The sequence below is a fragment of the Leuresthes tenuis genome, unplaced genomic scaffold, assembly GCF_036924035.1.
Source record: "Leuresthes tenuis unplaced genomic scaffold, fLeuTen1.0.hap1 SCAF_3, whole genome shotgun sequence".
Taxonomy (NCBI): domain Eukaryota; kingdom Metazoa; phylum Chordata; class Actinopteri; order Atheriniformes; family Atherinopsidae; genus Leuresthes; species Leuresthes tenuis.
The window spans coordinates 14,782,397-14,809,857 of NW_027325357.1; the positions used below are offsets into that span (position 1 = coordinate 14,782,397).

General features: G+C 41.2%; 4 protein-coding genes and 1 long non-coding RNA gene across 7 annotated transcripts; 3 read left to right on the forward strand and 2 right to left on the reverse strand.

The window, feature by feature from the left end:
- The first annotated feature begins 736 nt into the window (after nucleotides 1–736).
- LOC140304132 (heat shock protein beta-7-like) lies at nucleotides 737–2,228 on the forward strand. Its single transcript, XM_072383129.1, has 4 exons — nucleotides 737–940; nucleotides 1,072–1,205; nucleotides 1,627–1,752; nucleotides 1,856–2,228. Exons 1-4 carry the CDS (start codon nucleotides 862–864, stop codon nucleotides 1,859–1,861), a joined length of 345 nt encoding a protein of 114 aa, XP_072239230.1. The 5' UTR covers nucleotides 737–861; the 3' UTR covers nucleotides 1,862–2,228.
- Nucleotides 2,229–2,270: 42 nt separating this feature from the next.
- On the forward strand, nucleotides 2,271–5,517 carry cplane2 (ciliogenesis and planar polarity effector 2). The gene is made up of 5 exons (XM_072383128.1): nucleotides 2,271–2,662; nucleotides 4,224–4,376; nucleotides 4,457–4,581; nucleotides 4,690–4,829; nucleotides 5,090–5,517. The coding sequence occupies exons 1-5, from the start codon at nucleotides 2,551–2,553 to the stop codon at nucleotides 5,310–5,312; spliced, it is 753 nt and encodes a 250-aa protein (XP_072239229.1). The 5' UTR covers nucleotides 2,271–2,550; the 3' UTR covers nucleotides 5,313–5,517.
- A 674-nt stretch (nucleotides 5,518–6,191) lies between these two features.
- Nucleotides 6,192–6,930, reverse strand: LOC140304133 (uncharacterized). The gene is made up of 3 exons (XR_011915233.1): nucleotides 6,815–6,930; nucleotides 6,573–6,721; nucleotides 6,192–6,373 (listed from the first exon to the last, which is right to left on the reverse strand). It is a non-coding gene; the product is annotated as an uncharacterized lncRNA (long non-coding RNA).
- Nucleotides 6,931–9,741: 2,811 nt separating this feature from the next.
- On the reverse strand, nucleotides 9,742–19,915 carry ddi2 (DNA-damage inducible protein 2). Of its 3 annotated transcripts, XM_072381998.1 has the most exons (11): nucleotides 19,777–19,915; nucleotides 19,441–19,619; nucleotides 17,506–17,635; nucleotides 16,927–17,289; nucleotides 16,687–16,813; nucleotides 16,360–16,487; nucleotides 14,877–15,005; nucleotides 14,350–14,453; nucleotides 14,031–14,223; nucleotides 12,586–12,634; nucleotides 12,224–12,274 (listed from the first exon to the last, which is right to left on the reverse strand). In XM_072381998.1, the coding sequence occupies exons 2-10, from the start codon at nucleotides 19,576–19,578 to the stop codon at nucleotides 12,624–12,626; spliced, it is 1,323 nt and encodes a 440-aa protein (XP_072238099.1). In that variant the 5' UTR covers nucleotides 19,579–19,619; nucleotides 19,777–19,915; the 3' UTR covers nucleotides 12,224–12,274; nucleotides 12,586–12,623. The 3 variants fall into 3 exon arrangements, with proteins under 3 accessions (XP_072238097.1, XP_072238099.1, XP_072238098.1); XM_072381997.1 differs by having other exon boundaries at nucleotides 19,441–19,915; XM_072381996.1 differs by lacking the exons at nucleotides 14,350–14,453; nucleotides 14,877–15,005; nucleotides 16,360–16,487; ... (3 more) ...; nucleotides 19,441–19,619; nucleotides 19,777–19,915 and having other exon boundaries at nucleotides 9,742–12,274; nucleotides 14,031–14,191.
- Nucleotides 19,916–21,847: 1,932 nt separating this feature from the next.
- On the forward strand, nucleotides 21,848–27,096 carry LOC140304006 (uncharacterized). The gene is given in 7 exon segments (XM_072383028.1): nucleotides 21,848–21,941; nucleotides 24,402–24,521; nucleotides 24,719–24,847; nucleotides 24,933–25,099; nucleotides 25,101–25,353; nucleotides 25,444–25,548; nucleotides 26,036–27,096. Coding segments are annotated over 7 exon segments (951 nt in total). The 3' UTR covers nucleotides 26,119–27,096.
- The last annotated feature ends 365 nt before the right edge of the window (nucleotides 27,097–27,461 follow it).

Consider the following 27,461-nt stretch of genomic DNA (forward strand, 5'->3'; position numbering starts at 1 on the left):
TGAAACAAACCATGAAATGAAGGGCAGTCCAACATGAAGATTGAAGGTTTTAGGGTGAAACTGGTTTCAGTTTTGGAAGGAAATGTAGGATTTCTAATCCTTCGACTAAGCTAACAGAGCCACATGAACCATTCCCTCTCTCATTGGGCTCTGATGCTCACTTGTAACTACTTTGCTCTTCTTACACTGATGATGATAAAAAAAACCACCTAAAATTATGACTTTTCTACTGAAAGTATGAAGAAAATCTTACATTATAGCTTTTATCTGTTTGGTTTACTTTGTAATTATCAGTGCAGCCTCTGAAAGGCTGTCATCCAGACGGTTTGGGACTTTGCAAGGTGAAGCAGAATCTCACACCTAAACACAACTGTGCTCCATCATACTGCTGCTGCTCCACCATATTAAACTGCCCAGGCTCAGCAACATGTTCACCTGACATTCACTCTCACCATCTTATTCATAGTTTAAAAAGCCCAATTAAATAATTTTGTCTGTGACTGTGATATTACAGATTTTTGTCCAGAGAAACACAGCATGTGGTATCTGATCATTTTAGCATATTCCTTTTCACACGAATATGTCAGCACCCTTTTTCACACGTAAACACAAAAACGCAAATGCTCCCTGTTCTGGGTGCGGCTAAAAATGTCAGACCCCTTGACAACAGTCCAACAACAGTTCTGGCACATCAAATATCTATAATCCGTGTCATATTCCAGGCTAGCTGAATCATTCAGAGACCAAACCACATCCACACCCACCCAGTCTTCCAGTAGCATATAAGAGACTGCCAGCTGTAACACAGATGAGGTGGAAACTACAAGATTAAAGACAAAGACTTCCACTTCCTTTGCCTGTATGGAGGATAGTCAGAGTCATTTCTCTAAAGATTCAGGATCATTGCTGCGGCACAGCAATAAAGAACACAAGTTTACAGGTCAGCTCAACAATAACTGACACAAGTGTGGTTTTATTTGTTACTCCAGACAGTACAGCAGTGAAGATTTTACTTGACTAAAAGAACATCTAAAAACCAAGTGCTCTAAAACCTTCTACAATCTATTTCAGACCATTCATATCCTACAGGGAAGATCCAGGTCATCGGAGACATTTTCCAATTCACACTTGATGTGAGTGAATTTTCTCCAGAGGAAGTTATCGTCACATCCTCCAACAACCTTATAGAGGTCCGTGCTGAGAAGGTGAGTCGTGCAATCAGCCTATGCTAAAAAAAAAAGAAAAAAAAAAGCCTACAGAATGATACAGATTATGATTCTGAGTGAATGTTAGATTGACAAAAATCAACAATTTTTCTTTTATTGAAAATGGATCTGCACAGTAACAAAGACAGCATTTGAATGGATAAAATGAAAAAATAAGTGGTCTGATTCTGCTGGTATTTACATCAAAGGCTAATAGTAAATTAGAAACACTTCATAAACTGCAGCTCAAATAACTTCAAGATATTACAAAAGTTCATAAATGTTATTCTTTCCTTAAGAGATCTTGATTGATTTCTTGTATTACAGATAAATCACTAGTGATGGCATTGAGTCAGTCTGTCAAATGCTGATTTAATGTTGTCTTCTTTATGTTCCCATATTCCTTGTTTTTGCCCTGTAGCTGGGTGAAGATGGCTCTGTCACGAATACATTCTCTCACCAATGCAAACTGCCATCAGATGTGGAGCCTTCATCTGTGAGCATGTCCATAGAAAGCAAGGGGGTGCTGACTGTGAGAGCTCACAGGGTATTTTGGTGCCTAATCTCTCTGCATTTGACATTTCAATTGAAACCTGTCAAACAGGTTTATTTTAAGTCACTTTGTTGCTTCGTTTCTCCTGTTTCTCCAGATATAACATCAGCGTTCAACCTCAACGCTGGAGTTTTGCGCCCTCAAGCGGTGGACGATGGAACTACTTGGAGCAACATTTATGACATACCGGGAAAATGACTAGTTTATCCAAAACACCATGAAACGTTACCACTGCCATTTCAAGAGTGATCCCCAGTTATACTCATTTTACTATGATGTGCAATTCATGTTCAAACTGTTTCGAAAATAATGGGAAAATGTAGATAATTGATTACACTTAATTTGAAGTTGTTGATAGAATAATGAAAAATGTGACAAGTTACTCTGCTACAAAGGTAAAACATGTCGTTTTTATACTTTGCTTATATTTGTAACAAGTCTGTCTATAGTAGGCCTTTTGTTTAAGCCCCCCCAAAAAACAAAAAAAGTAGTAATACTAACTCGGACAGAACATGAAGGCAACGCCGCAAACTGACGGAAGTGATGAAAACGGTTGTCAAGGGAAGTTTTAGTTTACGGAAGTGTTTTCATTAGGTGGTTACGGTGCTCTAAGCGCTTTTGCTGTGGCCCACAAAAGCGTTAAACTTGCTGTATGACTGTGACATGGCTGTTTTATTTTATTCAAACACCGAAGCCACGTTTAAAAGCTGCCTTCTGTCACTACAAGGAAGCGACTGTTTGTCTGCTCCGGGACAAAACTGAACTGTGTGCGTTTCAAGCCTCACAACCAACATGGCACAAGTTCTTCCTCCCGGCTCACTTATAGTCGCAGACTGGTATCGATGTAAAGAAAGCAAAGAGTATTTCAACAAAATTCTACACAAGAAGAGACGCAAGACATTTGGTAATGACAAACAACTTCCCTTTTCGATTAATTATCTTATTGTATAATTGCTGTTAACAGAATAACTAATCTGTTAGTGATTTGGTTAAAGAGCTCAGATTTAGTTTAAGGATTTTTTTTTTCTTTTACCAAGAAGTCAAAAACTAATGTATAACTTTGAACAGACTTTTCAATGTAGTTACTGTTTTATGGACACCATGGCTCACATGCTAAGTGTGTATGCTTTTTTTAACCCCTACTTAACCAGAAAGAGCTGTAACTCTTTAAGATTTAAAATCTCTTTTTACAAGAGTCTCCTGGCCAAGAACTGTACAGAAATGATTTACACACAACAATATTAAACGGCATAATCATGATCCTATTGGTATCCAGAAATGTTGCTTTTGTTCTTTTTTTCCTTCTTTATTATTGTATTCAAAGTATGTTCAGGCAGACTGACTGTAATCAAACTCAGAAGGTCAAAGAATCAAGCTTAAAAAAACCCCAAAAACTTAATCCCCTACCTTAACTAAACACTCCATTTGGCAACACAAAATGCCATCTAGTAATCTCAGAGGATGAGCATACCTTTTCTCAGGAGGTGAAACAAGAGCAAGAGCTCACCATGACCTAAAACATACCCGAATTTCATTGTCGATGACTTCAAGAAACGATACATGAATCAAGGTTTGGTATTTCTAACGCTAACAGAAGGATGTATGTGAGGAGACCAAGAGGAAAGGGAATGACACCATATGCAGTGAAACATGTAGGTGGGCATATTCAAGCTAGTTTAAGACCTAGTAAATCTACAAAACCACAACCAAGGAGAAGTAGCACTCCCATTTTCCATAGATTCTCCAGCCTCTGATTTGCAGACATTTGTGAAGAAGGATTTAAACTGCAGCAGGATAACGAGTCCCAAAACACCTCAAGGCTTTGAAGAACTTTAAGACCGCTCAAATACCAAAGAGTGATGACTTTCATGGATTTTCCTCAACAGTGGCCCGGCCGCAGTCCTATTAAACATTTATGGGGGCACTTGATGACTGAGGAAGCCAAACATACCATCGCAACAAGCTCTCTGGAACATAGTCAGATCCAGCTGGGATTACGAGGGTTGTAAGGATTTGTGTGGAGTCCGTGCAGCTCAAACACTTGCCAGCTTTTCACAGGAGATGACTGGAAAAATGTGTTAAACCTTAAAGCGGGTCAAACAAACAGTCTGTTTTTTTCCCCCCTACCCCTCTCCAAAAAATTACTCTGAGAAAATACAAGAAAATAACGTGAAAGATTTTTTTCAGCGACATACACTTGACGTGGATTAAAACACTTAACAATCCACGCATATGAAGTAAGTCAGGATTTAGTCAGTGTTGACCAGTTTCTATTGCTGCTGTACTTTTAGCACCAAGATCTTTGTCAAATCATTTTAGTAACTGAATCTGAAGCTTGTTGATGAATTTCTAATTGTGATACACACTGTCTGAGGTATGCAAAGCACCAGCTCTAAACAGGAATACACAGTTGGTTTCAGCATCCCAACATTACAAATGGTATTTTAACAGTCCTTGTTTTACAGGCCTGTTGGAGTCTCCAATGATGCCCCCACAAGTAGCTGTGGACACCGTTCATTATAAGATCTTCATCTCTGGTAAGAGTGGAGTTGGGAAAACTGCTCTTGCTGCACGTCTTGCAGGCCTGAATATTCCTAACATGCATCATGAAACCACAGGTAAGTTCAATAAGCAAGGAGGGGAATCATAAAGTCAGCCGTTTTCAGATAGTCCTCCAGTTTATTTGTTGTTGTTCAAGGCATTGAGACAACCGTGGTGTTTTGGCCGGTGAAGCTGAGAGAAAGCGGCAGAGTGCTTTTCTTCCGTCTGCATCTGTGGGACTGTGGAGAGAACGCCTTGCGTAGATTTGATCATTTGCTCCCGGTATGAATCAGTTAAAAAGTATCTTGAACCAGTAAATCACCCTGAGTTGAGAACTAATGTGTAAAACATTCCCAAAGACCATTACATAGTCTCTTCTATGTCTTCCAGTCCTGTAAGGAGCAGGTGGACGCCGTCCTCTTCCTGTTCTCCTTCACTGACAGAACATCCTTTGATGATCTGTCCAATCAAATGGCTAAATGGACTGGGCCATCTGTTGGTCGTGTTGTCAAAGTGGTGGTGGGCACCAAGTATCCTTTTTAGGTTGTCCGTTTACAGCAGTCAGTGAATGCATCATCGTGGACAAATCTGTCTCCGGTGATGTTGTGCATCAATTCTGCCCAAGTCCAGAAACGCAGAGAGAAAAGTTCAGCTTTGATCTGTCAAGAGGTTTCGCAATAATCTAATGTTTCACTTTAACTGAAAAGTAGGGAGAGGTCGCAGGTCAAGCCCGTTCATCACTCTCTGTACGAATAAAGGCATATTTATTTTCCCTTAATCCTAACCTCAGATTTGACCTTTACATGCACTGCGACGTGGCAGAGAGAGATGTAAGGGAGTTCCAGAAGACGTGGTGCTCTCCGGTGCTGCGTGCAGGTGGAGAGGTCAGCGATGGGCTGGGTGACGTAGCCCCCATCCTCAACTGCCTTGCAGAGAACTTGTGGCATCAAGATTGTGTTACGGCTGGAGCAGCCTGCCAACAGTCACAGCAGGAGAACATGACTCTACTTTAAGGGTTCCTGTCAGAAAGTCATCTTCGCTTAGGAAGGTGCTGCAGGCCATCCACTGTGACAAATAACTAATGCGTCATTTGAAGAGGCAGCTGTCACAAGGTTTAATTCCTCAGAAGGCAAAAAAAACCCACACTGCGGTATGCTGCACTGCTCATCCACACCCACAGCCTTTTCCTCTCTTCGATCCATCACACTCAGTATCATCACTGCAAGTTTAGTTTCGAGGTTCACATTTCACGAAGAGTGGTTGCCGAATATCTTGCGTTACATTGCATCAGTCACCCTGAAGATGACAGGAATGCCAAAATAGTGGATGCATTACTAAAGGTTCGACCAGTAATTGAATTTTTTTGATAATCTCTTAAAAAATAAAAACCATACATGACTGAAACAGCTTGTCTCATTTAAATGTGCACATCTCAGATGTTTTGCAGCAGTATTGAGATTTTACATGAGGCTGACTGGATCAGGCAGTCAAAAACTTTATTTCTGAGCTGGAAAATGACAAAATGAAAAAGTGCACTTTCTAAAATAGGTCAGCAGTTTAATACAATCTTAATACTTCCCGTAATAATAGCATTTTCTGTGCATAAGATAGCGTGACATTGTGCTAAACAGTGTTTTAAGGGTGCCTTAGGAGTAAGAAAGGCACGCTGAAGTGAAAGATAAAGTGAAATGTCACATCAAAGTTGAAGTTCAAAGCGTGCAGGTTTTAAAAAAAAATATATAAAAATTTTCATCTTTAAAGTTGCTGATTTCATGCACCCGTCACTCTTCAGGGCTCAGGGCCTTCATCCAGGCTGCTTTATCTGACCTGCAGTAAAGAAACAACAGGTTTATAGCTGCCAACTTTTTTAAAAGTAGTAGATAACAGATAATGCGTGCTCTCATTTCACCTTGTGAGTGGAAGAAGTATCACAGCCGTGGGACGTCCCGCCTGACTTTGAGACAGATGCAGCAGAAAGGCTTCTGGAGGAAGTCCCAGGACTTCAGTCTTCAGATGGTCAACAGTCACATGTGCAGGGAAGAGAGCGTGATCCGACACTATGAACCGTTGATCCCTGAACATAAGGCAGAGAGACCGCCACAGTTTTATGGCCAAAGCACTGACATTTTTAACTAGCCATGTGGCTCAAATATTGCTGGTTTGGAGTTTAGGTTTATATCGTCCTGCAGCTGTTACGACAGTAAAAGAATATAAAAATGTTTGAACACTTATGTTAAAACGAGAAATCCAATCTTGAGTGCGTGGTGTAGTACTTTTTAGAGGAGATGACCAAAAGGTCATTGAAGAGGTGGAGGTAGACACTTATGAAAGACATTCTTGAGTTGGAAGTGCTCTCCAGAGTCAGCTGTTTCATGGGTCCTTGGAGGACCAGAAAACGTCTGCTTACGATCAGAGGAACTGACTGGATGGAAAACAGAGGCACTCGTTAGGATTTTACTGCTCCCGGCAGGTTACACGTGAGGAGTCTAAAGTTAAGAGTGAGAAATGAAAATACCTTAACGTTGCCAAAATCCAGAAGCACTTCCAGGCAGACCAATTCCTCAATTTGTTTCATTTTTCTGACCCCCTCGTCACACTCCGTGACAATCTGGTCGGTATAAAACAATGGTGGAAGGAGTATTCTGAGCCATCAGTTTTGTCCCCCCCCCCCCCCCGGCAATACTAGTTTGTAAGTGGAAAAACAACTAATCTTGCAAGGACATAATCATGCCATAAAGACATATGTCTCAGTCATTGTAGTAAAACATATTCAAAGGGGGCTGTTAATGTGGTATCCATGTTATTCCCTTTGGAGAGCGGGGGGGTGGGGTGGTCTCAATTTGTCTCATTCAGTTTTCAAACTGCAAGTACCAAGTCATTCAATAAGGAGGGAAAAATAATGTGAACAGTAGGGGGGGTAGATGGAAAATTCACTTCTGTGGCAGAACGACTGTACAGACATGAACACCATTACCTTGTGGATGGCATCTGATGCTTTTTTAAGATTCGACGCCGACTCAGAGTTTGGCTCAGTCAGTTTCAGGATGCTCTAAAATGAAAGAAAACCCAACAGAAACTTCAGCTGAACCAACAAAAAAAAAAAAAAAGATATTTAGATGCTCTCATTTTAAATAAAGGCATCAGCAGTTAACCTGGAGCAGAAGTTTCATGCGTGTAATTCTCTGGAAGGGCAGGACCAGGAATGACTTGAGGGTTTGTCTTTGACACACTGGGTCACGCTCAAGTTTCTTTATTGTGAGCAGAAAGTTTCCGTTCTGTTGCCTAAAGAAGGGTCAAGTGAGAATGTTTGTAATGACAAGCTGATGCTGCAGAGCACAAGCAGCGATATCAACTGCAGAAGAGACTTACAGCAGCCGGTTGATAAGGGATTCTTGGTACATCATGTTGGTCACATACGGTACATAGAGGCAATGAAAATCTCGGCAGTGCTTTAGTACAATGTCGCCAACCTGAGATATAACCACGCTCTCTCCTAGTCGAGTTTCCAGATCCATGAGAAATCTACAAGAAAAAGGGTGTCCAACTAAACAATCATCCATATGGTCAGTTTAAATAAATTAATAAATACAAAGCAGCATTTACTCACCTTTCACTGGCCGTCTTTACATGGCAAATGTTGGAAAACAAAATATGATGCTCCATTTTGGACAGAACCTTCTTTAGTGCCTTTGATGCATGGAAATGCTCGACTGCCACGCCGAGGCTCTTTAGGTAAGACGCTTCAGAGCCAATCAGCTCAAACATTGACTTCAGGGAAAGAAAATAAGGAAAGCAATGATTCTTCTGCTCAAGAAGAGATCAGTGATAGTCTTCAGGACTAACTCACTGACAAACTCAGTGCTCTGCGGGGGACGCAGCATGCAGGATACCTTACTGCTGAAGATGCCACGCTACAGAATTCATTTTGAACCCCTCAGATGCCTTATTTATGTACCCCCCTTAACTTTAGGAGTCAGAGCATGAAATCCACATCTCAACCTGTCCTGATTTGTCAGTAAGGCATAAAACTGTACCCTTTACACACCTCCTGAAGGGAGATCTCTGTGGTTGTCAAGCTACTGATTAGGCCAGATGCCTTCACCTCCTCCAAATCTTGCCAGAGGGTGCAAGAAGTCACCCGAATTGGTCGAGGCTGAGGTGAGGATAGAGTTGCATCGGGAGGGCTTGGCTGAGGTGATAGGACCCCAGAACGGCTGCAGGGACTCAAAGGGGACTGCAGCCTCTTAAGATATTGGAAATTTATCAGTTCAGACACAACACCGTCTTTGAGTCGATGCAGATCATCTCTCACAGCCTGCAGGCAGTAGTCTTGATACAGCGGGACTGTACAGTAAAAGGGGGGGGGGGGCAGAAAACATGCTTTACATTGCATTTAAGGGTTAGTTTTCCAGTGACTGTCAAGAGGCCTGAGAGTCAAACTTACAAAAATGCATGTACTTGGACTGGAATGACACAGTCAGCGGTTCTTCCTCAAATGGATCCTCTTCCCTTTAAAATAAAAAAAATAAAAAATTTAAAAGCCACACTGACTCAACTGTAAATCTTCTGCCAAAATGCATACATTTACGACCCGTCTTACATTTCATGACTTTTATCCAGATCACCCACAGGCGACAAAGTCGAGTCATCTTCCTGGACTCCAGGAGAAGAAAACAGTGCCGACGAGTGCATTTTCAAATTCCACACATGCATTAACGCCATCGACTTTAGAGCTGCGGAAACGTCCACGCGAGGACTAAGACTACAGACAAATTTGCTCGTTAGAATCTTACACTGAAAACGGTCTTATTGAATCTTTTACCTGCACTCTAAGCTTCTGTGGGCCTTACCTGTAATCCTCCACTTGGTTCATGGAGTCACTCCTCTCATCAAGGCTGTTTTCCAGGTGAGAAGACCCTGAACTAATCTCCTCACTTGTCTTCATGGTTGGCTTTTGTGACTCAGAATTATTCCCAGGAGGACTGATTCCAAAGGTGGACTGCAATCTAGCGATAATGCTACTACTCAAACGAAGACTTCTGTTCTCTTCTGTGAAATTGAAATGTGCCATAATGATTTAGTCTGGCAGCTACAACTGATTTTACAACTATGGACGCATCCTTCTGCTGCCTACAAATACATTCAGACTAATTAGTGTGAGGTAAGGCAGTCTGAGCTCAGCAGCAATCACAAAAACTAGAGGCAGGTGTGATTGTTCTTCCTGCACAATCAAACGAGGTCTAAAAGCAGCCGTTGTTGTATTTTACGTGATTGATTGCTCCACATCTGGTTTCCAACTACTCATCAATCTAAAGCTTCAACTAAAGCTTTCCTTTTACATCAAGTGCAGCTCTTTCGAGATGAGATCAAACACAGGATCGATATTTATGTTTGGGAAAAACAAAGAAAAAAGGAAAAAAAGAGACCTCCAACTCACACAAATTATACAAATACTAGTTTAATTTTATTTTGCAATTTAAAATTCCATATAAGATAAAAGTAAATAATTCAATCTGCCTGAACATTGTGGGCATGACTCAAATAAAGCCATTAAAAGCCTTGATATATGATGTAAATGACAAAACTTGACGTCCATCAATGGCCAGACTCAAAATGAAAACGGGATGTTTTCAGATTTGAACACACTATGATGATTTGACACGAAATAAATGGGTTTCCGAACAGGAGCTAAAAACAGTTTTGTTATCAACACATGGCAAAGCTGTCAAACAGTGGAAAATGACACATACAGTACAAGATACCTTCTGTATTAGACATACTAAATCAAAGAATGCCATCTACTGTCACAATTCAACAAACGTGCTTGGCATTTTAGAGCAATAATGATTGAATTTATGGGGGGGGGGGTCCACTTATCTGTGGGAAAATATTTGCAAACTTGTTAAAAAAAAATCATCTTAACTGCATCAGTTTTTGTTTTTTTTCGGTTTTTCTTTACTGCGAGGCTCTGATTAAAGGGGTTAGAAACATAAAAATCAGCATCAGGGCCTCAGATACCTCAATTTGAGTAGGATTCACACAGCTCAGTTTGAGATCACTGTGTTGATTAAATGACCAATTCAACTATTTTGTAATAATAGTTTTAGAGCATATGAAATGTCAAAGTATGATATTCTAGAATCAACCAGAATTTTTCGCGTTTAATATCGAGTCAATGCTGGGCAACAAAACGAGAAGACAATCAATCTATGATACCGAATTGCTAAAAAAAAAAAAAAAGAAAGGAAAGGAAAGAAAAAAATCCAATGAAATGGGTGGGCACCCAAAACATCTGCATGCAAACACACCTCACATATCTGTTATAGCCAGAAAAGTATTCCCAGTTGTCCCGTTTATTTTCCGATATTCTCCATGACAAACCAAGACACAGCATTTCCCTGTGGCTCCCTTCTGAAAAGGGACTGAGACATCTGGATCAGTAACAAGGTATAAATAAGACAGATGCTGAGTTGGGAAGCTGGGGACTCGCGCGATTGGTTAGGAGTCTAGGTGGGCACAGTGATGCTGCGGGCCAGAAGTGCCAGCAGAGCAAGCTCCACAACCCCATGGGCCCGTTCGAGTGCCTCCACAGCCTCCCTGGCAGAAAAGCCTGCTGCCTGGATTCTCTGGATGTGCTCAGCTGGAAACTGTTCAATAAAGGGGTGTGGAGAGGGAAGGAGAGGGGCTGGAGATGAAGGCCGGCGGGCCTGAGTGAGACGAGGAGCAGAGGAGGACGAGGAGCTGGAGACCTCCTCCGGCGACTCCACTGACAGCGGGCTGAGGAGAGTGTCTCTGGTGTTGGAGCCAGAGGCTTGTCCATCTGCAAAGCCTCTCCCATGCTGCCCCTCGGGCGGTTCCCTGAACTCAAGGTCCCCGACGGGATCAGGGGGAACCTCTGGCTCAGGCTGAGAAACGCTGATGTTACTGGTCTTGGCGCGTCTTCGTTCATCGGGCCCTCTCTCCTCAGAGCCATCTGGACACTGCGGTGGTTCTGGTCTCTCTGCGGTATCTGCTGTACCTCCCCCCAGATGCTCATCCTGACCAGAGAAGTCGGGCACAACAGACTGAGATGGTTCCTCATCAGACACGTCATTAGCATAGTTGGCTTTGGCATCGCTTGTTTCTGCACCAGCTGTAATGGAAGTGGGGCGAGTACTTTCGGGTGTTGGGGTGTGGGACTTGGGGGATTCCTTGTCTGAGTCCTGCTGGAGTGGATTCGATGGGGAGCAGGAGGTGCTGCGGTTTTGCGACTGAGCACAGTTGTTGGATAAAAGCAGCTCATGAAGCTCCATCAAAGCAGCTGCCAGCGAGGGGATGTTGTCAGAGCTGGAGGGGCGATCTCCGTCAGGCTGCTCCTTCTCAGAGGACACCACACTACAGGGGGCAGAGGGAGAATCCATTTCAACTGAGTTGAGTTGGCCAGGAGACATGGGACAGGCCTCTCTGGCATCAACTGTACCAGACTCAGTTGCCTCCTGCTCCATGGGCTGAACAGGGGAGAGTTCCTCCAATGTAGTGCACATAGAGCTTTTCTCCACCTCATCTGATCCAGACTCCCCCTCTGTGGCGTCAGGTTGTACCTCTGCCCCTGGATCCTGGGATGTTGTGGACATGTCTGGATGAGGGGAACGTGTACGGAGAACATCTGTCGAGGGACTGGGTACAGGGAGCACATCAGGGTTGCTGCTGTGGAGGGGCAGAGGGCGAGTGTGGACACTCAGAGGTGGAGGAGCATCCTCTGCTGGGGATGAAGGCCGAGGAAGCTCCGGGAGGCCAGGTCGGCCCTTGCATTGCCAGGTTGTCGTGGCTTGCTCCAAGGTGGCCGGGGCAGACTGGGAGCGATCCAGGATCGGGTTCTGGGGTTGGTCACAAGAAGGGCTTTGGGAAGGAGAGTCGGGTGAGGAGATTTGGTGTAAGGTTCTGGGTAATGTAAATGGTGGGGGCTTCGGTGAGGTAGTTCGTCCATCTGCAGTGTCTGTTGTGAGAGAAAATATCACTTGTAACCAAACTTTAAAGTTGCACCCGGACAGGGTTCACAAACATACAAGTTTAGATAGCTGCAGGACAAAAAAAAATTAATTCAAATTTCCTTACTGAAACTTGAATACTCTGCACAGATAATCAACGAATTTTGATACTTTTTCACCTGATACTTATTCAGAATGAATATGTGAATAAGTCAAAACAAAAAGTACAACACCTAACCAGCAGCAAAATAACAGAAAGAGAAAAGAAATAAATAGCAATGGACTTAGCACTGGCAATGGACTTGTGAATTTGCAGTACCTGGTTGGTAGGGCCCTCTCCAGCTGTCTCCAAATGCATCAGTGCTGTCCTGCTCAGGGATTAGGGCACACACCACACATCATGCAAAGGGACGGAGAAAGTTAGCAGTCACACACAGGGCATGCAACCAAACTGTCCGCCTTTTCACACACTCAGATGTGAAAAAGTGTCGTTAACAAAAACAAAAAAGCTTGAGCCTGAGTCAAAGAGGTCAAAGTGTAATCATATACGCCTCACTAAACCTCAGAGGGCCTGAAGGAGGTCACATCGGGAGAATATTTGAGCAAAATATCAAATATCAAAAACAATGATCAGAATTCGAATGGAGACTAAATCTGTTTAAACTGTCAGCTGATTAAGTGTCTTTTCTCCAGTGGAGGAAGGTTGGTTGTGCCCGAATTCACTGAAGCACTCAAATATTTCCACCAATAACAAAGACGAAGTAGAAACTTCCTTAAAGGTGAACACTTATTTATATGTTTAAAAATTCTGAATGCGACACACTTCATAGAAAAACACCACTAGTGTAATTTCACATCCATGGCTTTGGCCTATAATCAGAAGCCGTTTCCACACACGCGCTGGACGTCTGAAACGCTCCAGAGGTGTTCCCGGGTTGTGGCTGGTGTGAATGCAAATGTCCACAACATCCCTTGCTTCTTGTGGGGATTTTCCACGCAGCTTCTTTGTAAAATCTCAAGAGCATCAGCGGGTGACACGATGCAGGATTGTGTCAGCAAATATTCTGAAGCAGCACCGCTAGAGCACGTGTGTTGGCGAGAGTTTGTCCTTTCTGCTGACCCACACCCTGTACTTTTCCCCGTACCCCCTCCCTCACATTTCCAGCCAGGAGAGCGCAGAAAGCCTCCCGCTGTGGTGTGCCTGTATGAACATCCTCCTGAACATCTCCGGCGTTCGTGTGTGAAAACGGCTAATGGGAGTTAATTAAGTTCGATTAGTTATACTGATGGCGCGACTGTCAGTACGTCAACACTGCAAAGATTACTTTATTTTGTCCAACCATACACAAGAAAAGCAGATTAAAGTAGATTAAATGTTTATTACCTCTAGACCCTCCCTTTACAGGACTCCCCCCCCCCCCAAAAAAAAAAACCCATTCCACCCAGGAGAACGGAATAGAGATCCTTTCACCAGTGACATACAGAAAAATGATAATAATATTTGTTTCCCTTTAAGCGTAAAAGACTTTTCAATTATGGTTTTATGCAACAAATATCTCTCAACTTCCCGACCTCAATTCATTCTAAAGCACATTCAAAGTGCTGAGGTGATGACATGAAGTGATCACATGACTGAAAAATTCAGATGACTGCATAAATGGGGTTGAGAGTAAGAAGCTTTACGTGGCACATGCAAATGTAGCTCCAACAGAGCCGTGAAAAGCTCAGTGAACACCGGGCTAAAGTGCAGAGACAGCTCCTTACCGCTCTCCTGTATGGACCTCTGAAGCGCCTCGGCCAGTTCTCTGTCAGCAATCTCTTCTGGACGGGCATCTTCACGCCCCTCCGCTCCGTACGCCAGTCGGGCGCACTCTGGCAGCTCGGCCTCAGACAGGAAGCGCGTTTCGGTGCCGGTGGTGCCGATTACGAGCACGTTCTTCTTTAGGTCGATTGAACACTGCCAGAAAAACATGAGAAATGAGGCTTCGGGCACAATGGGAACAGAAAACAGAAGTCCTGTACGATTTAGTCATTGCAGTCTCGTGCTGTGATGCACACTGTGCTCAGGTGGAATGAGACGCACCTGGTGTCTCTTCAGCATGTCCAGGCCAAGCAGCATGTCCATTGGCTGGTCTTCTAAGATGGAGAAAGAACAAGGAAGAAAGTCCCCCTCGATTTGGACCTGAGCTGGAAAACACGCAGTGCAGACGGAAAGTTTCAAAAAGCAAATTCACTGATCAGGTTTGGAAAAACGGCTCTACCTATCTGGGCCCAGAAAGCACCAGACAATGTGTCACTGTGTGCATATGCTGAGTATTGAGCTTAGTTTGAGTGGCTATCTACAGAAAGTTATTCTTCTCAAGGAGGCCGAATGACATTGTACAATTGTACTGATTTCAACCACAACTCTCACAAAGGAAACCCCGTTGCTTGAGAGGGAAATGTCTCGAAGAAGAAGAAGGATTTCCTATTAAACTTGTACGATCACCATGGCCGGCATGACTGAGGCACACGGCTGAACATGGAATAACAGATCACCATATCCTCATGTGTTTCAAACTGGTCTGGTGTTGCTTGGAGTAATGGTCAGCTGAATATTCTGACACCCACCCAGATGAACTCTGCCGATGATCTTCTGAGTGCCCACTCCTTTGGCGATCCCGGCCCAGCGCCGATCCACCAGTCGCATGATGTTACAGCGCTCTGCGCACGCTTGGCTCATGATGGTCATCTGGGCTCCTAAAATTTGAGGAACATGAGAGAAAAAAAATTAAACAATTTCCAAACTCAACTTATAACTGGATGGAGATCATTAGAGGTCATTAAAAAGAAAAAAATAACAAAGCAACAAGCTTTGTTTTAATTCAAACATACAATAAAATGATCGATATATTGAGGATTAACAGATGCAGAAAGATCCCTTTTCTGACCGTAACTATCTAAACTGCACAGATTAAGCATGTCGTTGCTTGGCCTTTATGTATTATGCGCTCATTTACAAGCATGCTGACATAAGGCCAGGTGTTGAAACAAAGTAAAACTACATTCTAATGTAAACACCGTCTTTCCTCCTCTGAAATTTAGCCAGATGAACATACGATGAATCAAAATGAGCAAAAATTAGACAAACTCCCACCACATGATGTGGATTGGCTCAACTCAACCCTTCATTTTCCCCTCCTGACAGTATCCCCTCCATATGGGCACGATGCTTACCAACACTGCGCTGAGTAAGCTTGACAGGAGAAGAGAAAACCGGCTTGTGTTAGTAGAGCGACACAAGCGTCTTACGCTTTTCAGAATGAGCAGAACAACCGTGTTGAGCTACAGAGCTCACTGCACCTAAAGGTGAGGTGGTCTGCAGTGTTTTAATGTCCCTGTTTGGCATCGAAAACACTGCTCCTGAAAAGTCCCTGTTAGGCACTGCTAAGTCTACAATGAAGACCATAAAATCAAAATGAAATGTAAAGAAATATAAATCAAATCAAGCCATTTTAAAAGCACATTAAAGTGCAGAGGCGTGATAAAAGTGCTTTTCTGATCCCCTGTTTAAGCACACAGAAAAGGGCGACAGCTATTCTTTGAACACATTTAGGAACGTGATAAAGGAGGGATTGCAGTGCTTGTTAAAAAAGAGACGGTGGAATCCTGAACATGTTAGTGCGAAGGAACGCCTCAGATGTTGAACGGCATCATCACCTCAGTTGTTACCAAGCTACAAACACACAAAACCCAATGCACTCTGGGGTATCTCTTGCTATTTCAAGCACGCCTTTCTCACTGCTGAATTCCAACTTTCTAACAGTTTGTCATCTTATTTCTATCTATTCATTCCTTTCGGTAGTCATTTTACCTCAACAATTTACATTGCTGACAGCGTATAACCATCTAAAACAACTAAGTTGGGGTTCCACTGTGAGAGTGAAGAAATAAATCACATCATGAAGCGTTAATCCAAGTCTGACTGCGGCTGCGTAACTCACACGGATGTAAAATCTGTTGGGGCCACAGAAACTCATCTACTACATAGCCCATCTGCATTTTGAGGACCATTGTGCTTCTGCTACAAATATCCGGATATAATGTTCGTTACCTGAGTCAACAAAAGCTTTCACAGGGTGGCCATTGACTCTGCAGTTAATGTACAGCATAACCACTTGTCCAAAGCTCTCTGGGGCCTCCTCCATTGCGATGGTCATGTTCTCCTCTACGTTGTGCTGCCTGGAATAAACACAAATAAGACACGCACAGCCAATGCATGCTGCCTGCATGTAGTAAACAAGTGACTTTGTATTCCTGCCTTCTTATTTACAGTAAATCACCCATGCATGTGATCACCTAGCGAGACGCAAGTCTAAATTTCTCTGTCTCTGGAAAACCAGAGCTATCATGTTGACGGTCTTTAAACAGCTTTTTATACCTAATGTCCTCTTCAATCTTTGCCTGGGCGTCCAAATCAAAAGGATCTGCGGTCAGAAGTCTGATTCTCTCTTGCTCCCTTCTGGCTCGATCCTGCTGTTGCTCCAGCAGCACTTTGGTGAAACGCTCTAAAAGAAACACAGTTACAACAAACGTGACCGATTCATATCTAACCGAACGACCTTTGACACGAACCGTGGCTTAACGCATCAATGCCTTTCTTCTTCCTCTTTTGGTTCACCTAAATCTCCGCTCAACAGGGCCTCGGCGAGTGGAGGGTTTCGCTCTTTGAGGAGTGAGAGCTCGTGTGGATTCGATAATAGCATCTGCTGAAGTAAGGCGGGGTCGTCCAGGCCCTGAGGAGAGGAGCCACGAAAGGCCACTGGCGTGGAAGGCTGTGCGGCACGCTGCTGCTGTGGTGGTACCTGCCGCTGTGAAGCCTGCGGCTGCGGAGCCTGTTGCTGCGGAGCTTGTTGCTGCGGAGCCTGTTGCTGCGGAGCCTGTTGCTGCGGAGCCTGTTGCTGCGGTCTTACGGCACCACGTTGACTGGTTGAGGGGGAGGTGCCCGGGACTGTGATGGAACGAAAGTCAATGTGGGGTAGACCTGAGGAGCAAAGTGAAAAAGAGGTCAGAGGTTAACATGTCGGGAACCTGTCTTGTCAAACTGATAATTAAGCAATATTTTGTTTTTCGCTTCAGAGTATCGCTTCATTAGGTGCCAACAGCAAACAGGCAAATCAACCCCTTTTGAGTTCCTGTAAACTGCACTGACTTTCCTCTTACTTTATGATGATGTATCCAAAATCAAGTCACTTGTTACCTGGGAAGGCTGGCTGACTCGGTGGTGGCCTTCTGTCAGCTTGTCGGAGCACCACCACATCCCCATCCTTCACACCATAAGTCCCCAAGGCACGAGTGGGGTCTTTTAGGGGCTGTTCTACATAAGTGATCTGTAAACAAAAATATTCAGAAGAAGTTAAATACACAACAAATCGACCTGCTGAATATTCACAAGTCCTTACTCATTCAATGTTAGATGAGGTCATGATTTTACAGCTGTTCAAAGATGCCATGTTTCCGTAAAAAATAAATAAATAAAATCCTTAGGTCAGGTTTCACCTATTAGAATCTGATGAAAATAGAAAGTGTCCCTCTACTCCAGCCCCAGATTATTATCTGACTATCTATTTTCTTGATCTGTCTCGCAGTGTCAATGCATCACCTGTATTTTCACTTTCTGTTTCCAGCGTGCCCACTCATGCAAATTTGAATCCCACTAAAACCCACAGATGTTACTCAAAGTTTTATTCGCCACGAAAATGATTAAATTATGTCCTTAAATGCCTTGGGTTAAAACTCTACACCTACTTTCTAAATCAGTGGGCAGTGATATCTAAAGTATTACTGGGCCCCACTCACATTTCTGCCAGGCAGCTACGTCTGTCAGTCTGGACCGGTTCCTGTTCTGAGACTGTAGGCAGTGCTTTGCTGATTCAAAGCAAAAAATCCCCAGCCACAGCACAGAGGGTTTATTTTGCTCACGATAGGTCTTACAAACCTTAAAAACATCTTATGGGCATGTCTGTAAAAGCCATTAGGTGTGCACAGCAGGGTGGCAATAAATGACTACTGTAATGACTAATAAACCTGCTCATTAAGCCGGTGGTTTGGTCTAAAGAATGTACACAAATTATGCTTGAGGACACTTAAAATCTAAAGCACAGTGTGACACCACATAAGTTTTTCTTCTCATCAACCAGGAGCTAAAGGCAGCTAAAAGTTTCAATCCTACAGTGGTGCTCAAATCCAGCAAACTCAGTGGCTGGACTAGAAAATGACTACTAAACCTGGACCAGTCAGTTGAAAGACGTTTAACGTTAAATGCAGTATGCAATTCTGTCCCAATCCAACAGAAGCTGGCGCCATGAAAAACAAGGTCTAGTTAAATTATTTTTTAAAAAGGTTTTTGCACACTTGCACCATCAAAAACTGCTCATTTGCAGGTTTCAGGTTGTGACAGTTTTTCTCAGACTAGGCTGACTTTTACTTGAGGAAAACGTTACATTAACTACGGCCTTACTTTGGTTCAATAGTTGAGGCTATTTGCATCTGTTATACTCCAAAGCAGCTGCATCTGGCCAAACTTGCTTGACATAACAATTAAACCCCTATTCAGAGAGAGGAGCAATCATTTTATCTTTATTTTTTCACTATGCCATACTCAAAGCTGTTGGGTACCAGTGCTGTATCTGAGAGTAATAAAACCTATCAGCTACAATTGCAGTTAACTAAAACACAACTGCAGTAAAGGATTCCTTGATGGAACCCTTAACCCGTGTGTTTGAGCTGGGTGAATTTGATTGAATTTTATTGAGACAAGCAACTAACGTTTCCCTAAACCTTCATTTGCCAGGCAGACACATTGTGTTTTCTATAAAGCCCCCAGTGATTTAGTTTACTATACCATCTAACTAACGCTACACCTCCTTGTTTATTTGATCTTAACAAACAGTTAAGCTAAACAGATGCTTAGCTTAATTAGTGTTCCATAAGGTTGACTATCAGTTAGGTTAAGCCTACCCACAACGTTCGTAACCATTACTAAGACGCGTGAGGAACTAGTCGGAAAATATGTCTGTTGTTGGTAAGTCGTGTTTCGCAACAGCTCATAAGTCAAATCAACACAAGTTCCGATTCATGCTACGTTAGCTGTTAGCTACATTAGCTTCCCGGCTACATCTAGAACGGGTCTTGCCTGGATTTCTCCAGCAGGGATTCCTGATTCCAGTTCACAAAGTGCTACAAAGTCTCTCAGCTCCAGCTCCGGGGATACATCGAGGGCGAATGTAGTTTCAGGACGATCCCTCGGCGCGCAGAAAACGGTGACCAGCATCGCTTTTTTGAGGGGGGGAGGACAGGATCACTGGGCAAACCCTATGTAACAGAATGCGGTTAATGTAGTTTCTTGTATCATAGAAGAAAACACGCAAAGTAGCTGGGTTTTTCTCAAAATTTAAGCGTGTTTCAGTAAAAGGTGGATCCAAATTGAAAGCACAACTAAAGCGAAAGTCGGTGACTGCTTTGGACTTACTAGGTAAACGCCTGATGTGACAGTTTCTCTTTTAACAACAACAAAATAACAGATAAGGCTCAACAGTGCCGCATCTTGTTCAGCTTGTTTTTCGACACGTCGTATTTCAAGTCGTCAAGAGGCGCTTCCTTCTTCTTCTTCTTTTTTTCCTCCCTTCTTCTTCTTCTTTCACGTTTATTGTCGGTTGGCAAACTTGCTCAATGGCGCATTACCGCCACCGATCTGAGTAGCGTATGGTGAAGAAAGGCTTTTAAAAAACATGCTTGATAATGATCATAGAATATTTTGCTTCTGTTTTCCCCGTAAAACCTGCAAATATAAAATCAAGATGGTTTGCCTTTCTTAGAGTTTGAAAAAGCAGGCTTATTTCTGCTTTGTATTTGCCACAGTGAAGCTGAACATGTTCAACTGTCTCGTGTTCATTACAATAAGGGTATTCTCCAGTAGGACATTTACGTATTTTACTAAATGTATGAGTAGTGCTCGAGCAATCTATCCTCAGTTGAGTAACAGTATTGCTCTTCTTTTTTTAGCAGCCCACTTTCCAACTGTCGCCAACATGTCTTCTAGTAGCTTGAAGATCACTGGAAAAGTTCAGTGCTAAAAGTGCTAAAACACATTTGTCATTATATCTATTTTGATTGTTGCTGTTGTTCCTTTTTTTATCTAATGAGGGACAAGTTAAGCAGATTAAAAAACGAGACTAACTTAAAATAGATGTGAATGCAAGGTAGATATGATATGCAAAATCTATTACTTTAACACCTTGCTTTCATGCAGTCTTTCAAACACCACTGCCCATTGTGTATTCAGTTTTCTTGAATTTTTGTCAGTTTTGTTGCCTTTTCTGCTTCGGTTTCTCACAATCCATATGAGCTCATAATAATCACAACATTTTTTTTCTTTTTTCAAGTAAATGTTGCTGCTGCTTGAAGAAGCAGTGATTGGCTAGGTATCGTGTGTAAAACGCAACAATGCTACATTTTTATGAGCTGGGAGAGTTAATTGAAAAGATTAAAGGAGTTTTTAAAGTGGAATATCAATATGAAGAGTCAAAGATTTTGTTCAAAGACAACACATAAGTGTAATTGTAAAGCGCACATTTGGATGTCCGTTTATGTCCAATCACTATCAGTCTCAAGGTTTTTTTCTGTGTATATACTGATATTAAACTCAAAGCTTTCAAAAATAAATATATTCTTGTTTAGATTTTTTGTCAGGGAGCAATCTCCTTATTCATTTATCTTTGGAAATGAGAGTTAAAAGTGTGCTTTTTCACTAATATGCCATCTTTCTTTTTCATAACTATGTTAAATGGATAATGTTAACATTGTGTCTCAGAGATTTTGATGCTTTTCTCTATTTCATGATGTATATGAATGACAGCCTGATAAATTTTGAATAGGGGTTTTTCAACATCCGTTTTCAGGAGGCGTGCTTGTGTGCGTTATCTTGCAAATTTAGCTTGATTGTGGTTTTTTCCACCTGCTCCCCATATGCCTATGTACAACGTAATGTTCTTACGGGCAAACCAACACAAAGCGACACAGTTTCCGAAAGCAAAACCACTACCTTTTCCTGAGAGAAAGAGAGAAAAAAAATTGTGCTAAACACAGCAAAGAATACCTTTGCAACTGAATGTTGGTTTAGAAGATAAGATTATGTTTCCAAAAACATAATCTGATTTCTGCACAGTTGCAAAATGATTATTTTAGGAGTGTTGATGTTACTGTAATGATTGGCATCGTGCAAAAGATGAATGACAAATTTATTTTTCTTCTATCAAATGAACCCATATAGCAAATTATTTGTCAAGCCATAGAAATAAAAAACTATACAGAATATACAGAAAGCCCTAATCAGCTCAGTGTGGAAATGATCGACTCACGTTTCTGTGTTGACATAAATGGGCAAGATCAAAGAGCTCAGTTAAAATCAAAGAAAAAAGAGAGCAAATTTACACATATCAGGACTGTGCCACCTTCAAAAGATATTAACTTAAACAATGTTATGTGGGTACAAGTTATGACGATGTGTAGTTACTTTTCTAAAGTCTGGACGAAGACCCAAAATGTCACTCTCATGTGAAAGAGAACTGGTTCAGATGGTCAAGAACAACGAAGGAACCAACAGACCAGACCAGAGACATGTTTGGAAGATTAAAGGTGAGGCAGCTGTAAATTACGAGAGGCCATTTAGGAAATAAATAATATTTTCTCTCACAATTACTATCAAACTCTCTCACACATACTATCATACTCGCACACATCGCATATCATTCTCTCATACAATCACTATCACGTTGTTCCAGCCATAATAGCGTGTAAGAGAGTATGATAGTAAGTGTGTGTGACTATCGTAGTGTTTGTTAGAGAGTATGATAGTAAGTGTGATAGTAAGTGTGAGAGATTATGATAGTAAGTATGAGATAGTATGATAGTAAGTGTGAGAGATTATGATAGTAAGTATGAGATAGTATGATAGTAAGTGTGAGATAGTATGATAGTAAGTGTGAGATAGTATGATAGTAAGTGTGAGATAGTATGATAGTAAGTGTGAGAGAGTATGATAGTAAGTGTGATAGTAAGTGTGAGAGATTATGATAGTAAGTGTGAGAGAGTATGATAGTAAGTATGAGATAGTATGATAGTAAGTGTGAGATAGTATGATAGTAAGTATGAGAGATTATGATAGTAAGTGTGAGAGAGTATGATAGTAAGTGTGAGAGATTATGATAGTAAGTGTGAGAGAGTATGATAGTAAGTGTGAGAGCAAATATGAATTATTTCGACCTCATAGTAAATCATTGCAGTAGAATCTCAACCTGGACGATTTAAGGGCTTCACTTCGATCCAAGACTGTGGAAAGAAAAATATCTCCCTTAAACTTCTGGCAGAACAAGATTCAGGGAGGGTGGCCATCCGCTGGATCATTTGGGGTTTGAGAGGACAGGAAAAAGAGAACAGGAAACACCATGATACCAGATCATGGATATCTGCTGACAAAGAGAAACACAAGTTAATGACAACAATAATGTTATATGTACAGAGAAAAAAAGAGAACAGAGGGAGAAAACGTGTATGATGCGAGGTCACCCAGCAGTCTAAACCGATAGCAGCATAACTATGGGATGTTTCAGGGTCACCTAAATTTTAAGCCTAGAAAGTGGTGGTTTTTAAGTTAAAGTTTTAGGTTGAAACATACCAATACCACACGTTTTACTAGAAACATAACCAGATAATGTTAGAATGAAAGTTGAACTCGTTAAGCAAGAAATATTTAGATATAATTATAAAATTCAAATGGAGAAAAAAGAGGAGTTAATCTTTACAGCTTTAAGATAATAAACTATTTGACTGTCTGACTGTCTAAATACATGTTTTTAAATCTTAATGTTTTTACATATATCATATGGTTTCACTGTCTGGTCTCAGGCCTGCTTCAGGTGGCAATTGTAAAGTCTCAATTTGTAAAAAATTTGAGATTCTCCACTTGTTCATTTGAAATCTTGTGAACTTTTACTCTTTAAGAGAGCTGTTAAATCTTAGTTCAGCAACAAAATTGTACTAATGTCTAGTTTTAAACAGTGTGTTCTTTACTGGATTTATTTTGGACCTGCTATTACTCCTTATCGCTTGTCTATGATGCTTGTATTGAAAAGCTGTTTTCAGATACTTTGGTATTTCTCCCGATAAAATATATTGTTGAATAAATAAATGAATGAATAAGAATTGCTCTCGTAAAAAAAATAACTTATGTACCAAATAACTATATGTAATTCATATACTCTTAAGGTATAGGCCATTAATCAACCAGATTCTAAATGTATTGTTTGGACTGTCCTCACGCTCACGGCTGAATGAGAGAAGAAGGAAGCAGGGTTGAGATAGCTTAATGCTAAGTCACTATGACCCAGGTGGTTGCCCCCGTGTTGCAGGAGAGTTAACTCAAGTCAGTTTACTTGCCACTGTCGGTAACTGTTTGGATGACCTTTTCCTGGAAGACAAAAGCCTCACCTCTAACCCAATGTAGCAGAAACCTTAAAGAGCTTCCTAAGCCTGAAACCTGCCACCATCTCCTATCACCTGCCACCATATAGGATTAACCATCTTCATTCCCACCCCAACTAAAACCCTCCATACTCTATGATTAGTGTATTGTTGTATCAGTTTGAACACTTAGACTATATAACATCTGCCTGAATGTTTCTCGTTCAGGTGACATAAGGGGAGGACCCCACCTACTGAAGTGGTAATGCATTGTAATGGAAAACAGCCTAAACTTAGTGGAGTCTCTCTCCATCTATCAGTTTCTGTCTCAGACTTTCTGCCGCACCACGAACAGGAAACCTCGTGTCTCTAGAGTAGAGTTAAGCATGGTTCTGTACAGTCAGTTTATACTTATTTTGGCATTTAATGAAATTGTTATTAATTTGGATGCACTGAAGTGCGGCAAAGGTAAAGTTTCATTTTCTTGTGTTATCCTCTACCTGTTCTTTTTGATTCTGTGTTAAGCTATAGAGTTCTGTTTTTGTCTTTGTCGTGTTATTTCTGGTGTGCTTTGAGTACTGTGTGTTAATGTTATTAAAGTATGTTGTTTCTTTTGATACTGTTTAATATGTAAAGGTCACAAAATTGTTCTTAATGGACGTAAACAACCAAGCTGTGTTGCCTGTGGTGATGGATATTACCAGCCAACAGAAAACGTTTCTCAGAGTTGCAAAGGTTGCACAACATGTCAGGAGGGTAAGAGCTAAAGCTTTGATAAGATGACTTCAAACTGTATTTTGAACAATAACTGATAAACTTTCCATATCTATAGAAAAATAAACAAAAATAAAAGAACACTTTACTCTCTTTTATTGTTTCCAGATTAATTGAATAGCTTCAGATCGAAACTTTGCCAACCAAAGATATCTTTTTTGTTGTTGTTGTGAAATCAGGAAGTTTTGAAATAGAGAGATGTACCAAAGTGGCAGACGCAAAATGCCAGTGTCATGAAGGATTTGTTCCCTACATGGAAGATTCTGTCATGTGCAAATGTGACAGAGGATTTGAACTAAGACAAGGAGGTATTAAAGCAACACCAAGTTTTCAGCATTTTCCATGTGTCAAACAACTTGTTTCCTTTAACAAATATTTCTTTCTCCCGACCAGTGTGTTCAGAATGTGATGCAGGATATTTCAACCCAAGTATTGGCAAAACCTGTAAAAAATGGAAAGAGTATGACCACTGTTTTAATACTCTGCCCTTGCTTTATATAAAACATTGCAGTCTCAGTTATATCTATAGAGACAAGCCATTGATTTATCTTTGTATTTTATTCTAGCTGCAAAGAGACAGGAGTAAAAATTCCTGGAACCCCAACCACTGATGCCATCTGTAATGAGGCGATGCGGAGCTATCCTCCAGCAGTCTCCACTCCAAACAAAAGCTTTTCTCTCGCAGAAACCCACCCTCCACACGAGGGGGCTGAAACACAGACGACACATTCTACCACCACAACTCTTTTCAGAAAGACCTCTGTGACGGAGAAAGTGCGGCCCCCTCCTTATTCAAACACTGGAAACCACTTTGGTAAAACACTCACTTTCTTCTCGTATGATGCAGCCTCAGATTAAAAAGTAAAATCATGTAATAAATTCCTGGTTTGTCTCGTTTTACCAGGCATGGCCCCTTTCATTTTTGGATTTGCTGTGCTGCTTGTGCTGACTGCTGTGATCTGCAAGCTGTATTTTTCTCCTTGTTGGCAGAAAATACCAACACAACATAGTATGTTGCAAGTAAAGTATTTAAGTACTTAAGGGATGGTAATGACGTTTTCGTAAAAACTCTTGGCTGCTTAGAGTCAGGATTTATGTAACTCTTGTGTCTGCATTTGAAAAACTACGACTGCACCTTGCCAAGACGTAGCAGGTCATCTAACTTTGGACAGAACTGTATCAAATCTTTATGCTAAGCTAAGCTGACCAAAAGCTAGCAGTAGTTTCACAGCCTTAGCAGGTGTGAAAGAGGTATTAATTTACACAGTAAACATGTTCAAAAGAAAGAGGGTATTGTAATGCAAAATTTTATTCCTAATATTGTTGGAAATACACATTTATTTTCTTTATTAATGTTTCACATAGTGTTTTAAAATTGGTGCTTCATGCTTCTTAGCACTGAGCCTGACAAAAGGACTATTGTTGATATCAATGGTGGATACGTAACGTTTTATAAATGTTAATTTGATCAATTACGCTTTGATTTTTGTTCACAGCAAACGATCCATTGTGCCGGCGCCCTGTTGAGGAAAGTGGTGACAGCAGTGAGTCCTCTCTCAAACTAAATCCGGAGCCGTGAGGTGAAGTTTAGGTGTCGTCTAATGCTGTGAATTTCAGATCAGAAGATTATCATTTAAATAATTTTAAAATGATCTCTCAGGTATTCTGTATATTGTTAGTTTCATGTTAGACTAAAACTATCTGTATTGTAGCAGGTGTATTCTCAAGCTACAGTGTGGTCAATATTTGACCTGTGTTTGTTCTGTTGTAAAACAATATTGAGACAATTATCATTAGAGTTGCATGAATCATACCTTGATTTTTGAAAATAGGTAGACCATTCAAGTAGTGACATTTATCCTTGACTTCTTATACTACTATACATTCTATAATAATATTGATACAGTTTTGATTTTACAAAGAATATGTATCTGTATTTATTATATATTGAATTTGCAGATTTTATTTTCTTACAATAACCTGTGAGATCATGCCATTACCACTCAACTAAGATGTTCATATACATGTGTTTCTGCAGGTTTTGTAAACCTTCTGACATTATAGAAAGTAACATGCTCTAATGGGGCCTGGGACAATCTGAGAAATGTACAGTATGAACAATACTGTAAATTACTGTACAACAATACTAGCCACGTTACCACAGATCCAGCTGCTGAAATGCCATAGTGAAAAAAACATTGTGACTTTTTTTCAGGCCGTCTATCACTCTATTTCTGTCTTGGGTGTTTTTGTTTGCTCACCCTTTTCCATTGGTAACAGGTCTATTCAGAAAAGAACAAGATTAAAAACATGCTTTCTGTGGTATGTGGGGTTGGGGGAGTTCCCATGTGGAGCCAAATGTGCCTTGTTTTTTCCCATTGAGAGATGCCTCCTCTCATGTTTTCTTGTTCCGGCCTATGGAAAGATCGATGTTATAAATGTGAAGACTTTGATGTTGTTTATGCCTCGCTGTAGATGTCTCTCAGATCAGAACAGTCAGAGGAGTTCTGAAAGCGTGCCCTCGTCACTTTTCTTCATTTACATATCATATTTTTAAAAAAAACAGACACACTCCAGACAGCTTCATGTGTAACTGTCTGACTCTTGAGGAGTTGTTGTATCTATCTGGCAAAATATGTAATTCATTAATTCCTTCCTTAAAATCTAGTTTTTCTTCAGAATAGTGTTAATGATGTGTTAAAAAAAAGATCTGATGAAAACAACAATACTTTGTTAAAAGTTATAATTATAATCTTGGTCATTCATTTTACATTAAAAGCAACTTATGTTTGCTTTAAGAAACTATACTTTAAGTATCTAAGAAAATGCCTAATATTGATGGACGGGTATATGAACAATGCTATCCTCTTAAAGCTAATTTTGGTACAACAACAAAAGGATGAACAGTTCTTACAGAGAGAA

Coding starts and splice junctions, on each gene's coding strand:
- LOC140304132 (XM_072383129.1), top strand. CDS start 862: ATGGAGGATAGTCAGAGTCATTTCTCTAAAGATTCAGGATCATTGCTG. Junction 941..1,071: donor TAAAGAACACAAGTTTACAG/GTCAGCTCAACA, acceptor AATCTATTTCAG/ACCATTCATATCCTACAGGG. Junction 1,206..1,626: donor TAGAGGTCCGTGCTGAGAAG/GTGAGTCGTGCA, acceptor TTTGCCCTGTAG/CTGGGTGAAGATGGCTCTGT.
- ddi2 (XM_072381996.1), bottom strand. CDS start 14,099: ATGCCCGTCCAGAAGAGATTGCTGACAGAGAACTGGCCGAGGCGCTTC. Junction 12,635..14,030: donor GAGGTCCATACAGGAGAGCG/GTAAGGAGCTGT, acceptor ATCCCTGAGCAG/GACAGCACTGATGCATTTGG. Junction 12,275..12,585: donor GAGAGGGCCCTACCAACCAG/GTACTGCAAATT, acceptor CTCTCACAACAG/ACACTGCAGATGGACGAACT.
- cplane2 (XM_072383128.1), top strand. CDS start 2,551: ATGGCACAAGTTCTTCCTCCCGGCTCACTTATAGTCGCAGACTGGTAT. Junction 2,663..4,223: donor GAAGAGACGCAAGACATTTG/GTAATGACAAAC, acceptor CTTGTTTTACAG/GCCTGTTGGAGTCTCCAATG. Junction 4,582..4,689: donor GATTTGATCATTTGCTCCCG/GTATGAATCAGT, acceptor TATGTCTTCCAG/TCCTGTAAGGAGCAGGTGGA.